This window comes from Amblyomma mixtum, chromosome 2 (assembly GCF_055824585.1).
Source record: "Amblyomma mixtum isolate Tamu chromosome 2, ASM5582458v1, whole genome shotgun sequence".
Classification (NCBI taxonomy): Eukaryota; Metazoa; Arthropoda; class Arachnida; order Ixodida; family Ixodidae; genus Amblyomma; species Amblyomma mixtum.
The window spans coordinates 197,827,276-197,844,867 of NC_143013.1; the positions used below are offsets into that span (position 1 = coordinate 197,827,276).

The 17,592-nt window shown below is 48.5% G+C and overlaps 2 protein-coding genes across 3 annotated transcripts in view; one reads left to right on the forward strand and one right to left on the reverse strand.

Annotated features, from left to right (window-relative positions):
- LOC149362146 (uncharacterized) overlaps positions 1-17,592 on the reverse strand; it is a 234,574-nt gene that overhangs the window by 33,933 nt on the left and 183,049 nt on the right. The gene's annotated exons all lie outside the window — the stretch shown is intronic.
- The window catches only part of LOC149362147 (glucose dehydrogenase [FAD, quinone]-like), a 41,346-nt gene continuing 30,408 nt past the window's right edge, over positions 6,655-17,592 (forward strand). The window contains exons 1-3 of the mRNA XM_089568230.1: positions 6,655-6,778; positions 14,177-14,379; positions 16,534-16,723. Coding sequence (XP_089424356.1) covers positions 6,655-6,778; positions 14,177-14,379; positions 16,534-16,723 — 517 coding nt within the window. The remainder of the gene's footprint in view (positions 6,779-14,176; positions 14,380-16,533; positions 16,724-17,592) is intronic.

Consider the following 17,592-nt stretch of genomic DNA (forward strand, 5'->3'; position numbering starts at 1 on the left):
CGGGGGTGGAAGGTAGCGTTCGCTGCGTAGTTCCGTCTTACCCAGCACCTCCACCAAGATGTTACGGGGAAATACTATTTACATTTATTTACAAGCGGTAGGTGAATAGTTCCTAGCGGCGAGAAGCAGGAAGCACCAACGCTTTCTCTCTTCTTCTTCTTCTCCTTCGTGCGACCCTTTCACGCGGGAGGCCACTTCGACTTCCACTTCCTCTTCGTTGTAGCAATATGAAAGTGCATCGACAGCATCCTAAGGCTTCGAGAATGTATTGTTAAACAAACTGCTGCGGCTGACCCAGGAAGCGCTGCTCAACAACCGCTTAAAGGGTCAGTCTACTGAATTTTATCGACCATATTTTCTTTACGGCAACCGATAGCTCTTTACTCAAATTACCGTTTAACCAGCTGTGGTGCCAAGGAGTGCGGTAGAACATTTTAAAATAGAATTTATTAATGTGGGAACACATCTGTATGAGATGGTAGTCTCATCTGGCAACCATCTGGATTTCCGCCGCGCGGCGCCAAACATGGCGGCGCCCGTCGAAGCCGGACCTCTCGCTTCGGACTGAATTCTCGTTGTTGCTGCCTTTTTCAGTGCGTTCACTGGCCATAAATGGGGCGCCTGTCTTTCACTTCGTCTCATCTCGCCTATAAGAAAACATATAAGAGATAAATTTGCTTTATTTTAATAATTAGAGTGACGATTCTGCCGCTTCTAGGCTTAAGTGGAGAGTCGGTTTGTTTACAGCAATGGTTCCCGTCCTGACGACCAGATGGCGCCACTATAGGCTGAGTTTATTTTTGCGTCTCTGCTAGCATACGCTGAACTAAAATTGGGAATGTGCCTGCGTTTTGCGTACGTGTAACTATAAATATTCATGTGATTTACAGAAAAAGCGAGCGGCACGCCTTCTACAGTTTACTAGACCAAAACGTGCGTTTCTCTGACATTGGGGCATACAAATGGTACGTAGTATATTCACTTATGCTTCTACAAAAAAAGACTACCACTTTCTTGAACAAAATGAACGTTTGGGGTCGCCACCATGCTTTTTTACGCGACTTTTAACGCCGAAATAAAATATAAATTCCTGCCTAAACCGGGCGCAGACCCCTCGTTATTGATGTTATAGGGTGCCAACTACCAGAATATGCCATTATTTATACACTCATCTCGGTGAGTAGACTGACCCTTTAACACCAATGAAGCCGATCTCGCGAGCAGTTATGCATCAATAGCATTCTGAACACATCATCCAGTTTCGTACCACTGATCTCCCGATCAAAGAGACCGTGAGCAAAATTAACAACAAACACTGTCATTGCCCATGAGGCGCTCCATGGCCACAGCATTTTTCTCATTGCAGTGGAAAGCAAGATATTACTTCAACTTCTTATTGCCAAGCACTTACGACCGGATACGGCGCCGTTTCTTTAGGCCTGGATCATGCCGTACAGTCCGGCATTACGTCCCCACTTGCGACCTCTGTCAGCGCAGGAAGAAGCCCTCGGCACCACCTCCTGGTCTTCTGCATCCTATAGACGTGCTTGTGGAGCCCGTCCACCGTGTAGGGTTCGACCTCCTTGGACCATTCCCGACCTCGGAATCCGGAAATAGGTGGGTTTCAGCAGCCACAGACTATGCCACTAGGTATGTGACCACCTGTGCATTGCCTACGAGCTGCGCGACCGATGTCGCTGACTTTCTTTTGCACAATCTTATTTTACAACATGGTGCCCCTTGGCAATTACTCACAGACATCCTGCGTTCGTGTTCTACCAAGCATAACATTGCCACAGCATACCACCCGCAGACAAACGGGCTGTCCGAGTGTTTGCACCGAACATTAACAGACATGTTGTCTATGTACGCCTTCCCCGACCACAAAGGCTGGGATTTCGTCTTGCCCTATGTGACGTTCGCTTACAACACCTCCCGGCATAACGCAACCGGTTACTCTCCGTTCTATCTTTTATACGGCAGACACGCCGTCCTGCCTTTGGACACACTCGTCCCATCTGCTGACCTTGCCGTCTCCGCCTACACCTGTGACGCCATTGCTCAAGTTGCAGACGCTCGACAAATCGCCTGTACTCGGGTATACAAGCGTCCCAGCAAGCACAGAAGTCTATGTACGATAATTGCCATCGCCATGTCACCTACGAACCGGGGTCGCTCGTTCTTCTGTCGTCCCCTTCCCGTCGCGTCGGTCTCTCTGAAAAACATTTGTCCCCCTACCATGGTCCTTATCGTGTTGTGCGTCAGGTCACCGACGTCACGTATGAAGTTGCTCCTCATACACCTGCATCCTCATCCTGTAGACCACCCACCGATATTGCTAACATTATGCGCCTCAAGCCCTACCACGCCGCTCCTCTATCATCACCGGCCTAACACCGGGACGGCGCTCGTGCCGCCGTAGGTCATGCTACGACGAAGAGAAAGTGGCCTCCCGCGTGAAAGGGATGAGCGGAGTAGAAGAGGTTGATGGTGCTTCTTGTTCGCGTTGTCGCTCCCTGCTGCTCCCTGCTAGGAACTATTCGCCTACCGTTTGTAAATAAATGTTAATAGTATTTCCCCGTAACAATATTGACTTAATACTGCTAAGCAGAAAGAGAAAAAAAGCAGTGACAAAGGTTTTCTCAGTATTTTTTTTTTTTCATCAAGACTCGTTATGCCCAACTTGCTCTGTGGACAGTTTTGATCGCATAAGCTGCTGCCACACTTTTTTTTTCTGCGCTACATCACTTGAAATGCTCATGAAAAACAGACTTATGAGTTGGCACATATTAGAGATTTTTACACTACCAACCAGCCGGTATTTAAATGCGGCAATGATTCTTGTTTGTAATCGCGTAATACAATGTTCTCGCAACCTAAACTGAAATGGCTAGAGGAAGTGTTCAGTCTCCCATTCATCACGCAGATATTTATTGCAGGCAAATGTGCGCACAGCCGGCAGGAAATACAAAGAAATGACGCTCCCGAAGATACATTTTCACTGCATCGATGTTTTCACACAGGTTACACAGTTCCTCGCGCGATTCGTAAACCGAGCACCCACCATCACAAAATGTATTGAATGGAGCACCAAGGCTCAGAAGGATGGCGACATTGCTGTTGTCGCCGCAGAAAACAGTACGACGGCCGTGCAGCCCAGCTCGAGTCATGTCGCAAACACGGCAATTCTCAAGCACAGTGCCCGCACGCATCGCGATCAAAATGGTAATGAATGCGTAGCAGAAACAACGTCGTGTGAACGCTTCGGTCGTCATCACTGCAACCATCGCAACGAATGCGACTAGCTGCACAATGCCACGTTCATTTCAGCACTCAGAAAGCACGACGTGCTTAGTGAGCTCTCGCAAGTGCACATTATGCTGTCTTGACGTACAAGCGCTCGCTCCGATCGCAATCACTTTCACTACGCGGGCAGTAGTCACTGTGCTAGGCAGGTCATGCACGCACAAGAAATGCACCGTGAGCAGCTCCTGTGCGTGATGAGCAGCCTGAGCCGTACTGAGCAGCCGCTGTGCGTGATGATCCTCGCAGGAATTAGGAACGCCTGCAACAACCACAACAAGCTCCATATAAACACTTCGGGACACCGCCAACGCGTAGATCTTGCGTCGGTTGGAAGAGGCACTCTGTCACCTCCACCAGCGTCGATGAGTACAGAATTCAACTCGGGGAACTGTCGGTTGCCGCTGCTGCACGCGGAGAAGTTCGCAGTCGCTCTGAACACTGGTAATATCAACATGTGACCAATATAATATGCTTCGCGACATAGCTGCCACCACCCATGCCTCGATCCTGATTCAGTCGATGGACAGCCATCTTGCCCTCGCAGAAGCGGAGGCGGAGTCTGGCCTGAGACGTCACGTAAAAATCAGCCAATCGCTGCAATCCGCCCGCCGGCCGGAAACGTCCATCCGCCCGAAAGCTGAAGTTGACCAACATTCCCTCCGCTCGCCGGACCGGGCAGACGTCTATTGTCTGGTCTGTGCGGTCCGTCATCCGCCTGCCGGGCATAAGCCTAAACAAGGCCTGCTTACTCCTCCTCTCCACAAGTACCTACGTCACACTAGTTGCCCGGCCGCGAACGATGGTGAGAGTCCTGAGAAACTCAATACAAGCGCATAGCACCTGGGAGGCAATGCAGGAGGATGTTTCCACTTTCCCGCCCTGTTGTTAGGTTAGGCAGCGAACGTGCGGACATTTCTCTTTTCTGACTCCTCGGTTTTCGAGCTGCAGGTCGTCAAACTGTGCGCTTTGCAACCATGATGTGGTGCGGAAGAAAAGCACACTTTTTGTAATTGCCGCAACACGGGCCGATGCTGTGTGCCTGGGTGGCGGACATTACGACAGTGGACCAAAAGTTAGGGTGTTTGTTTTTCCCAAGGATGAAGCTCACAGAAAAACTTGGATAAGAACAGTTCTTCGCAAGGATTTCACGCTAACCATACATTCCAAATGAAGTAACTGAATTTGATAGCCCTAACTTATGTACCACAAAACCCAACACATAAGAAAAATCCTTCTGTAAACTTCAAAGTTGCGGAATAGTGGTTTCAAGAGAACTAGATGGTATTATAAAAAAACCTTCTTCGTGCAAGTATGCGAGCTCTATTTCCAGGAGCAAGACTTCATCATCAAGCTCTCACCTCATGATAAACAAACGGGACAAACGGTAAGACCATACAGCCCAAGCGCGATCGTGTTCCAGCGAGCAGCCAAACTCAGCGGTGCCCTGGAATAGGGGCTCCGACCTCTATCGACCGTTATAACTTGTAAAATAGAGCAAATAAAGTATATCCTATCCTATCCTATCCTATCCTATCCTATCCTATCCTATCCTATCAACTTTAAAATGGCGCAGTGCCTTCGGTGCTCCCCAATTGCCAATCGTACCTTTCTTCTAAACCCTCATGTTGCGAGTCCCCAGCAAGAGAGTACGTCGGGAAAATGGCGCCATCCAGACAGCCATTAAGAATTCTATCAAGGCAAGCGAGGAAACGCAAAAAGTCAGTGTCTTCGTTTGAACAATTGCAAAGCAAGCTAGCCAATATTTGCGACACCAAGCTTTGGACAGTCACTGCGAACGAAAAGTCCGTCATGTTTCTTCGTACAGAAACTGGGTCATCTCCATATGTGAAATGTGCTGTCACAGACCTTCCGATCTGACAGTATCTGTAACTATAGGCATGGTGACGGTAAAAAAAAAAGTAAGAATCGAAATATTTTTAATGCAAAGCACCGAGAGCGATAAAATGTTCATAAAGTCCTCATGTTACTGTTTTGCATGAGTTCATTCATTTTGGTTGTTTCGATATTTAACACGCCACCGGCTTTTGCATATCACGAAAAAAACGTACGTTTCTTTAAAAAGCAGTGGAATGCATGAGATGCAGCTAAGTACTGCATCTCATGCATTCCATTGCATTCTACTGCTGTGCTGACTAGGAAAAATAATTTGGAGCTAATATGAACTAACTGCGGTGAACTGAAGAGCAGGAACTATAGCAATGCAATGCTTTGTCACAAGTATCATTATGGAACTATAGAAACGAAGCACTTAGCCGTAGTACGAAGTGTTTCGCGAGGGCCACGAAAGAAAGCATAAATTATAAATTAGCACGGAAGATATAGAGCGAAATTAAGCAGGCGGTTAAAAAGCTGTTGTTTAGTCGCTAATTCATGTTCATCGGCTCATTACTACAGCCATTGTAACTCTGACAGACAGTACAATAATGCGCTGAAAACTGCTGGCGAACCCTCGCAGCCGCGGGCGGAGGGCGGACAACTACCGTGACGTCACGAAGCAAGCGGAGAGGCCTTGAGTAGTCTTGGAGGCTTTGGCACAAGGCGCAAGAAACGATCGTACGACGGCCCTTACGCGTGCCCGCGGACGGAATGCCGTTGAGACACAAGGAATGTCCCGACAGCATACGGAGGGCTGATTGTGGGCGCACCATGCTTCGTGACTGCGGCTGCGTCCACCGAGCGTGGGGAGGGAGGCTGCTCGAATGGAAAGGGTGGAGATAGAGAGATGCACAGGGAAAGTGGAGGGTAGTGAAGTAGGCGCATTTCCTGGGAAGACAATAATTGAGGAATGCTTACTCATGTCGAGCGCTCGAGAGACTGTTGTAAAGGAGGAGGAAGCGCGTAACGAGAGATAGAGAGAGAGCGCGAAAGAGAGAGAGAGAGAGAATGTAGAAAACAAGAGGAGGAGAGCGAGTGCCTAATTTTTATGAAAGGAGGTAAACTTTTTACTTAAAAACGGAAGAGCAGAGCAGTAGGCCCCTTCATCTTCAGGAAACGTGGTACGATCACTTTGCTTTCATCTCCGAAGTGTCGCAGCTGTACGTACGCTGTGTGTTTAAATTTTGGCAAAGTGTGAGCACCAGACCTCTGAAGAGACCTTGAGGGCGGAGGATTCGGCGCCATTTCAAGGCTGGCAAACCTCTTCTTCTGGCTGCGGCCTTCCTGGACGCCTAAAGGTTTGTAGCAGTTCCGAAGAAGTCAGACCCTTGAATAAGTGCTTGTGTACGGCAAACACAGGGTCGAGCATATTGGAAAGACACGGGCGCTTGGGGCTGCTTCTGCCGTTTTCCGGAGCTTGTCCAGCGCACACCGGCGGTCGTCAGCTGCATCATGCTGAGCAAAGCGGACATCCTGGCCGTCACGCTGCTCTTCACGCATCTCAAGCCGGAGCAGCAGCCGGAGTACTTCGACATCCCGCCGCCTGGCATCTACAAGGAATATGATTACATCATAGGCAAGTGGAGAGCTTCTTAACTAATGGGCGCATACAGAATGAAAGGCATATCACCTCCTTTCTTTATGCCTTCCAAATTTAGCGTGGGCGTCGTAGCTGCGGGAATTTATTGTTAAGCGATAGAACTACGAACGAATGGTACTTATCCCGACACGGTGGCCCCAGAGGTTTTGAGTTGTCTGGAAACTAACAGCACTTATAAGCTGGCGCAGCCAAACGATATTTCCAGCCTTCTCAGACTGAAAACCTGTATAAGTGGAACAGACCACACTTCCGTCTATTACACCCAGCTAGATTTTATCATACAAAAAATACTGTTCTGGGAGCGTATTTCCATGGGAAAGAAGAATGAACTCTTGTGTTCATTATACCGTATAAAACAACACTGGATCAAGAAAGTAGCTAGACCGCTAGTCAAATAAAGCCTGTATAGAAGACTGCATCGGTATACAAACCAGCCATGTGAGGGCGCCGGAAGGACATGGAGTTTTTAAGAATACTTTACAGATACCGAATCTGGTATTTTCTAAAATTCGATTTTGCTTTCGAAATTTTCGCGGTTTGATCACCGCGTCCCCCCTTAAGGCAGGCATTGTTTTAGCGCGGCATACAAGGTCTGTTCTGAAAGTAGTAGGACTGGTTTTTTCCTGGGCGAACAGGCGGAAGAGAGCTGGTCTGCGCGTGCAGGATCATTGAAGGGGATATTGGGAATGCTGGGGAAAATGGGCAGTATGCTCTCGGCCGCTGAAGAGAGTAGGTCGCTTGTACTGTGAACCCCTGTCGAAACGTCTCGTCACGCAGAATAGTCGAGCGTTTGCTTGATCAACGATACGCGATCAAATTTTGAGTAAATCTCAGTAAAACGGGCAAAGAGACTCACAACACGATTTAGGAAGCCTACGGTGACGCTTCCATGGGTAGATCAGGTGTTTTTTGAGTGGCACAAGCTGTTCCGAGAAGGTAAGGAAAGAGTGAAGGAAGACAACCGCTCCAGACGCCCTTCGACCAGCAAGACCAACGAAAATGTGTAGCGAGTGAAACATTTACTTAACAGTGATCGTAAAATGAGTATCAGAGAATTGCTGATGACTTCAGCATTCCTCAAACCCAAGTTTTTGAGATCGTGACAGAAAACTTATCCATAAGGAAAGCGTGCGCGAAGTTGGTGCCGGGAGTGTTGCCAGAGGAGGAAAAGGCCAACCGGTAGGATCTTCTTCATCATATGAATGAGGACCCCGATTTTTTGCCCAGCACAAGGCGGCAACGCTGCCTACAGGCCCCCTACAGCCTCGACTTGGCCCCGCCAGACTTTTTTCTATTCCCGAGAATAAAATCGACGCTCGAGGGGAAACATCACGGATCGGTAGAGGTGGTTCAACAGGCCGTGTCGAGGGAGCTTAACAGCATTCCGGTCCAGGCGTTCCTGGAGGCGTACGAAAAATGTAAAACTCATAGGCAGCAGCGTGTAGGTGCGGAAGGGTGCTACCTTGAAAAATGGTAATCGTTTGTAGTATTCTCTTGAATAAATTTTGTTTAAAAAAATCAGTCCTACTACTTTCAGAACAGACCATGTACGCCAACCAGTCGACCAGACAAGGATGAACGAAACCACTACCGCGAAGTTAGGGACACGCAACAAGTACATTTTTTTTTTGCCTTACATGCCAAAGAACGGCATGCAGTAGACAGACGAAAATGAAAGGGAATCAAACATATGGCTGACATCAGAGTGCCTGCCCAATCCCCCACTGTGGGTATGCGTCATCGCTTCAGAGGCAACAAAACATCAGGGAGGAGAGATCCGTTTCCTCACACCCAATGGATTACAGTTGCTGCAGTTGTGCTGCCCAGGACGACGCTCCTATTTCTGAGACGGGAAGCGCCGAAATTACCGTTTATTTAGTCGTCAATGAACGTCAAACGAGCGCAGCTGGTCGAAATTGATGCGGGACATCTCAATACCACCTACTTTACAGCCCGGTTGCTGCTTTAGAGCGTTTAACTACAATGATATTTCTCCTCTTTGATTCAAAGGACACCACCTAGGCGATCGTTTCATTAAGTTGCCGATGCCACTTCGGCTTCAGTGATACACGGCCGCCGCGGCCATCACTCTGATTGGAAGCCTAGCACTGAGGCCTTTAGTCCGTCCGGTGCCTTGACCGAGAATCCGCGGTCAGCGCGCTCCAGTCTCCCGCTCGCGATCGCCTTTCTTTCACCTTCGCACCATACAACTTTTTACCAGCGCGCAGAGATGTACGTGATGCTTAGCTGGTGAGCAGAGTTATGAGGCGGAAAAGACGGCAACGGAGTTTCCCAAAACCGCCAGAGGGAAAGTAGTGCGGTAATGCGGAAGGGAGCGGAGCAACTGCGTCCATTGTTTCCGTTATCTCCGCGCTCCCGCGCTTTTTATCTGGTCCGTATGGTGTCAGCGTGTAACCCTTGGCAGTGAAACTTGCTGCCTGTAGAAAGTTAGTTCTTCTTTCTCTCTCTTTTTTTTTCTTTTTGCAAAGAGCATTTGGAGTCACGGTATTAGCGCGCGGGCTACGCTAGGAAGCTCCCGTCCCTGGGGAAATTACCGGCACAATTAAGCGAAGACGCACGTAGCGGCGTAGGCCGTTTGTAAGGAATGCGATCGGCACTGCTCCTCGGACCGAGCACTTTCGAGCACTAGGTAACGCTACTTGACCCAAGTCATTCGCGTGAGACAACTGCAGAGAAACATTTTTGATATGACGACACTTATTTGAGTCAGGTAATTTTTATTAAATGGAGCTGGCACAAAAGGCTATTCACGGAAAGGGGCGGTAGGGACTGTGAGGTCACATTTGGATCTCAGTTACTGCCTTACAGGTAAATTTGCCTTTTTTTCCTTATTCTTTGCAGGTATAAGAAGGGGTTAAATCCCAATATGCGGCTATATGCTACCGTGCGAGGCTGCAGAATCGCGAACTGTAGTAAAAGTACATGCTTAAAAAACTCGTTCGAAGTGAAAACACCTGAAAAAGTACCTGTTCAGCATAGATAACTGTACTTCGTAGAGCGGCAGAAAACTAAACGCCTTAGTTGATACATACCGATGCCATTGTTGTTGACCTAATATGAAGCATGTATACATACTAGATGGCTAGGACCGAGTTACGTTCATGAGTTAAAAATCCCGTTGGCATTATGTGTCGCCCTTATGTAAATGTAAGACTGGGCCTGATGGACGCTAAACAGACGAACCTGTTGGCCAACATCCCTTACGTTAGGTGGAAACTTCCCGAAATAAATTTTAAATATCCTGCTGGCTGCGAGCCTCCTACCTAAATATCGGAACCACTAGATTGGTTGTACTAGAAAAGCTGCTCCAGTTTTTTATCAGTCTCATAATCACGGCGTGATGACCTTGAGATAATTGCCAAAAATGATCTTCAACAGAAGATTAATCGTTTTCGATCGTTTTCGCTCGAACGGAACACAGGAAATAGCTCAAGTGAAACAAATACTGAAGTTTTCACGCGCGGACCTAGTAAACCGTCGAAGCGAACAGATAGACGCTTACAGAGACAGTCGTTATCAGACCGCTATCCTTCAGTTTCCATTATTCGATTATAAGGGGTAACTCACTTAAAGTAGTATACACACCGAACTTTTGGGTGCGTGTTTTCTTCTTTGTAATGATGCATTAGGCATGATTATGCATGTATTACCTCATAGTATTCTCCTACGACCGCTAAATAGTTTAGCCGCGCGCGGTGGCTCAGTGGTTAAGGTGCGCGGCTGCTGACCCAAAAGACGCGGGTTCGACCCCGGCCGCGGCGGTTGAATTTCTTTGGAGGAGAAATTCTAGAGGCCCGTGTGCTGTGCGATGTCAGTGCACGTTAAAGAACCCCAGGTGGTCGAAATTTCCGGAGCCCTCCACTACGGCGTCTCTCATAGCCTTAGTCGCTTTGGGACGTTAAACCCCATAAACCAAACCAGCTAAATAGTTTATAAGCGAATTTCTTTATCGTGCTGCTTCATTTTCGGTTTCAACAGCCGACCGATGGCTGTGACGTCACAGTGTGGTTATATGTCACGTGAGGCACAGAAAAACTGACATTCGTTGTCATACCGGCTCATGCGGAAGGCTGGCTTCAGTAGTGTAGTGAATTAAAACGAAGAAGCAGCGATTATATCGCAGTTTTTCCATGCCTCACGCAACATATAACATCACTACGACGTCATAGCCATCGTTCGTCCTTTGAAACCGTAACCGAAACAGCATGATAGAAAAATACGATTACAGATGATTTAGCGGTCGCAGGCGAACACCACATTGTGATTCTTGCACAGTGGGGTCTACCGCATCATTATAGAGAACAAAACACGCCACCAAAATTAGGTGTCTATACTCCTTTAAGACTTCCTGTAATTTTTAAGAATATGGTTTTTGAATTAGAACGCTTTTCGGCACAGCGTTGTAAGTGGTGCACTGCCTCAGAGTGCAGCTAAAGCGTGCTATTTAACAGGCAGGTTAACTAATATCGGGAGTTAACTTTATGTTAAGCTCCGTAATTATTGAGAGGCGTGTAGACCACCGAAAGTAATACCCATATCAGTTTTTAGAATTTCGAAAACATGGTTACCCGCGGCACTGTGGGACAACAAATTTTGACAATACATCGCGCCAAAATACATGCGCTTCCGAGAAACTTGCAGGGAAAGCAACCTCTCCAGTGCACATAACTCAATCAAATCGCCAAAAATTTTCAGCACGAAAACGCTACTTTCCTAGCAAAGATGATATACGCGAGCTATGTGTGAAGCCTCAACCTTTGACGGAGCGCCAGCGGCGGAGGCCATGTGCAGATGCTCCGTCAACGCGTGGGGCCACGGAGTATATCTTATTGGCGCAAATATCATAGGTGTTATATACCCAGTCCGTCATATGATGTCTACGTAAATTTTGACACTTTGTCTTGTGCTGTTTCTTTAGGCACCTGTGCCATTACGTTTCTTTTGTTATTCCTTTCTACCGTTTCACGAGTGCTTTCTGCATTAGCGCTCTTATCAGCTGAATGTTCATCTGGCCAACCAATGTTCAACTGCATCTTGGGGACCAATGGTGCTGATAGTAAATAAAATGAATAGTGACAAAATGATACATAATTTGTTTTATTGTGAGTCATTCGGTTTTTCGAGGAGGTAAATGTTCTCGGTTAAAGGCGTACGATGATTCCGACGGTGTCCTTGAGGGAAGGAGTTCCTCGCTAATGAAATCTGAATAGTCAAAAAGGCAAAGCGGATGTTAGGGCATGGGACACCGACGCCGGGTGCTGTACACACAGTCCCCTGCAAAACCTTTGTCGCTGTAAGTCAACTCTCAGAATTGTGTCCCTCTCCCGCTGGTAAGACTTAGAACTCATCTCTTCTCCGTCTCCTGTGATACGACGGAGTCTGTTGAATCAGACGAACAGCCAGAACCAAACCTGGCTATCTAATGTCCACGTACAGCTGTCTGAACGCTTTAAATTGCTGTTACTAATTCACATTACGCGATCAGAAGCTCGGACGGACTGAGCCTGTTCTAGACTGCATGTTTAGAGAACGTCGAAAGAATTCCTTCGGATTCTCATAGGGCCGGCGGAAACTTAGGACCTGACCTCACCACCGTGACCTCATCACCCAATAGGACCTGACCTCGCAACCGTGACCTCACCACCTAGTAGGACCTCACCTCACCACCGTGACCTCACCACCCAATAGGACCTGACCTCACCACCGTGACCTCACCACCTAATAGGACCTGACCTCGCCACCATAGAGTTTCTTACTATTACCTAGAGGGAAAGCTGGCAGCCCGTCTACGGGAGTTTGCATGGCGACCCCTCGAGACCACTTCAGCCACCATGGGCGCTCAAAGCATCATGGGGCGGTGAGCTACTTGTTGCGGAACTGCAACTTTTGGCCAAAAAATAATAGAAAAATAAAGCTGTTTGATAACTACAAACGTCCTAACATTGAAAATCTTGTCTAATGATTGGAACAAACGAGCAGAAAAGCATTTAAGTGCAAAGTTTGCCCAAAATAAGAGACGACTCGCTCTCCTATTGGCCTAGTAATGAACACTATAAAAACTAATATTTCGTACTTAACAAGCGCACTTTTAAAAGTAAATATGTTTTCAAAAAAGATGTTGTTGCTTAAATACTATAAGAGGTTTTTTAATGGCATTTCGGAAAAGTGAAACCTTTTATTGGCGCCGTGTGTCGTCGCGTTTTCACTACTATGAATTTTGCCCACTGCGATCGCGCGAAAGTCGTCTGCGCACACACGAACAGCGTTTTCGGAATGAAACGTCTTAGTAGTGCCACTCCATGTTCCCGAAAAATTACGACTGTGCCGCAACAAGTAGCTCACCGCCTCATGATGCTTTGGGCGTCCATGGTGGCTGAAGTGCAGCGCCGCCAGCTTTCCCTCTAGGTAATAGTAAGGAACTCTATGCTCGCCACCGTGTGCAGAGCTGCTTCCTGTCGCTGTTCGATGCGGCGTGGAGGGCACCAGCAAGCGTCCGTGTCAAAACTTGCGTGCGATGATCAGCCGAGGATGACGAGCGTAAACAGTGGAGTCCACCTTGTGGAAGGCGCCGCACACGCGTCGTCACTGATTGGCCGGAAACCGCCAGAGATTCCGAAAAGAACGCGGACCCGCGGATGTCCTTGAACGAACGCGTACGCTGCGCCTGAACAAAAGGCATAAAAAGCTAGCTTTCACGCTCCTTAGCGTGCTGTGAATGCCGGACCATCAGTGACGCGATTATTCATTTCGCGGTAACCGATCCGCGGAGTTTCTGTTGACAATAATACGCATATAGGCAAGTAGATACTAGTATACATTTTAGCCGCCGCGGTGGCTCAGTGGCTATGGTGCTCGGCTGCTGACCCAAAAGACGCGGGTTCGATCCCGGCCGCGGCGGCTAGAATTTCTTTGGAGGAGAAATTCTAGAGGCCCGTGTACTGTGCGATGTCAGCGCACGTTAAAGAACCCCAGGTGGTCGAAATTTCCGGAGCCCTTCACTACGGCGTCTCTCATAGCCTTAGTCGCTTTGGGACGTTAAACCCCACAAAACCAAAACCAAACTAGTATACATTTGAACTTATTCTCACTTAAGACTTTTTTTTCGCAAGGCTGGGAACATTGAAGACGAGAAACCGTGTTGTGAAATGTTAGAAAAACTGGTTAGGCTGGTATTTTCTTTGCTGGACGAATTACGACGAGCGTATTAGCAGCCTGGTCTGGAGGCGCGCTTGCATCGTGCGCGCAAAGGACGACCGGAAAAACTAGAACATACCATGTCACTAGACAGGTTGGAGAGCAACTGCATATTACGCGGAGTTGCTACATGTGCCCTTTATTCGTGATGGCTCGCAGTGGGTGGCGGTTCAGCGGGCTCGGTGCTGGCCAACCGGCTGTCCAAGGACCCGTCGACGCGGGTGCTACTGCTCGAGGCAGGGGGGCTGGAGGACACGGTGACGGACGTACCGTTCCTCACCACCGCAAGCCAACACTCCGAGATCGACTGGGCCTTCTACACGGAGTCTCAGGAGAACTGCGGCTTCGCCACTGAAAAGCAGGTGGGCGCCAATCGCCTTGATTGGCAATATAAATTACGAAAAATTGTGCAGCGAATGATGAGGCACGCACCAACTGCGTGTCATTATTTTATATGTATCTTTTCTCAACAGCAACGAGGCTACGACGGTCCAGTATTCGCTCCGTATGCGCTCTGTATTTCCGTCGTTTTGGCTATTAGTACAACCCTCGTTGAGGCTTTTCTGCTTCAATCATCATTTTTTTCTGCTGTCGCGTACAGTAAGCCATACTTTCCTGAACGCCCCGCATAGCGACGTAAGCCTCAAGTTTTGCGTGCATCAGCTGCGCAGAAATAGAGATGAGGTGCAAGCTGGTGTGTATTTTTTTAAAACGTAGGTTTTTCTGCGCGATACAAAAGACTCAGTGAACATGAAAGCATTTTCATTGTGTTTCATTTTGCGTATATCAAAGGCCGTTAACTGCCACATTCTCTCAGCTGTTGGCAACGGACGCATGCCTTAGCAGCGAATTAACCGTTGCTCGTAGTTAGCGGAACTGCGCTTGCGGCTGCAAACATAAGCATGGTACGCACGGTTTTCTCGCTGCCTACGAAGAAAATACGGGTGTAGTTCAATCAAGCAGAAAATGTAGACAGACAGTTCGGCACTGATTCCAGGAATCCGCTCTGCATGGCGAGGCAGCAAAAGCGGCAGGAGATGACAAAGCGGATGAGGAGGAATGATTGTGTCTGACAAGGAGGTAATTCACTGATTTCATATGACAGGGATATCTTGGCAGCAGAAACATTTGACGCTGGTTGAGGGCTCAAGCAACGAGAAACTTACTGCACGTATCTGGTCGGCGGTAACAACAAGCGGCCAGCCTCCTAAATCCACTTCTCGGACACCGTGAATACCTCCGCGAGTACCACATCCGCTGCAAACACTCTCAGGGCAATATATATATATATATATACGCATGAAAGTTGCTCTATTACGCCGTTCCGGGAAATGTTATTTTTTTCTCTTAAACATCTTCATTTGCTTTCTACGAAAACATTAATGTTCCCAAGTGCAGGTTATTTCGTCCATAAGTGTAGTTTCCACCATACAGCTCTCTCAAGGACAGCAGATCATGCATGTTTTGGCTCCATCGCGCAGCTGTTTACGTTGGGTCATTGTAGCCTGCTGGTGCTGTGACCGCGGTAATTGCCGACAACAAACAACCTGAGACCGCTGGGCTATTGGCGCTACCGATGAGAGCCGAGATTAGCGTCTTTAGTGCCTAGTGTGCCATTTAGTAGGGAGCATTCGTAAAGCTGTTTGTGTTCCGCCTCTGCAGCGTTGTTACGCTACTCCCGTGATCACATGTCAAGTAATGCTGGACAATTGTCCCTGCTGATGAGAGGCAAGATTAATAGACTCTGCTCAATTCTTCCCCACTTTATGAAGAGCATTAGCTAGAATGGAGAGATATGTGATGGCCACAGGCACCGCACCGACTGTGTCGTAACCTGTGTCTTTGCTTAGGAAGCATGTGCCAATATGCTCTCGCGTCCGCAGCGACCGACTCTGTCAGACTGCGCAAGTCATGGCTGGAAGAGCTCCAATAACGGTCCGCCGCAGGGAGTGCTCTGATCTCTTCATTTTGTTTACAACGACGGTCGCGTTAGAAATTTCCCCTGCCGCGAAAAACGGCAGTAACAATTGACGCAGTAAACTCTGGCCTCCTTCTTGCTGGCTGATGCGATTGGAGCTGGCAAAGCACTTTTATTTTTAATTTTTTTAGTGCGCAGTCTAACTTATGTTACTCAAGCGACCGGGAGATGAACGATCTCGAAACCACCATAACGTCTAGCTCCGAACGCATGCGCAGAACACACAGCAGCCGGAACGGCCGCTGTTCTAATACCGCCCGGTCCGTGCGGAGGTGTGCGCTGCAAAATTAGTGTTATTTCTTTCGCCCCGGATGAAACTGAACTGCTAGTAGTAGCGTCGTCATCCTTTAGGCGAGGATTAAGGCGTCGAAATTGTAGAAAATACATAAATTCGCACCGATAACGCATTATCAGAAACACCTGAGGCCTGAGCAGTGGCTATCGCTGTTAAGCATTGAAAAGGCCAAGGAAACCACTTTTTCTCAGCAGCCTGAGCGCTGCCCTCACCACTGTTGGTTTTTCTTTCCTCGCTGTCCAGAGGGATCTGTGGACCCAAGGCAAGGTGCTGGGCGGCGGAAGTGTGCTCAACTACATGATCTACAACCGGGGCAATCGGCGTGATTACGACAACTGGGCCAAAGGTGGCGCCACCGGTTGGTCCTACGACGAGGTGCTGCCGTACTTCATAAAGTCGGAGGACAACACCAATGCAAGCCTAGCCGAAGAAGGTGCGTGCGATGTCGCGCCCGGCAGACGAAAGGCCGACACTTGGAAGGTTTTCTGAATACTACTGGCGTTCGTAGGCTGAGGCGTTGTTGGATGATGGGGGTTCAGCGGTCGCTACTGCTACTTCTGCTTGACGGAACCGCGGTCAAGTCGACATCTGTTCCCACCGCCAGGACAGGAATGCCGTCGAGTGAAGGAGTTGGGTGATGGGAGGAAGATTACGAGTGGGTTTATTTACATTTTTACAAACGTCAGAGCAAACGGGGGAGTCCTTCGGCCACACTGACAGCCGAGTTATGTAGGCCTCTCATTCCCCAATGTCCCTTGGTAGAGGACGGCCTCACGCAGGAGGGAGTGGCCTGAACGCTTACTTTCGCGCACAATCTCACACTTTCTCTCACTTGTGGACACGCCCTCGTCACGTGTTTCAGCTTGAGTGATGAGAGTGCCGGCGAGGTCACGTAGGTTGCGGTAAGCCACACTCCGACACAGGAAAGCACGTTGATTGAAGCCACATGAGGACCGGGCCCTCACCTGGTGGCCCATTACGGCAGGCCTGGGAGCAATTGTCGTCGAGTAGATAACAGGTACTTGGAGCCACCCATGAGAAACGTGTGCTGGCTTCTTCCAAGCGAGACCCAATGACGCCGATCTCAACAGCGTCTTGTCTGTGCTAGCCTTCTTAGAATTGGAAGGGTTCGGGCTAGTGGGTAATCAATATTAACATTCGCAGTCAACAAACACACGGGGGTGTAGGAGAGCAACAGTACACCAGAGCTATACTATACTACTGCGGCGCTTGTGTACTGTTGCGCTCTCCTATGTATCCACATGTTTCTTGCACTAAGTACGTTAACACTGAGTACCCAAG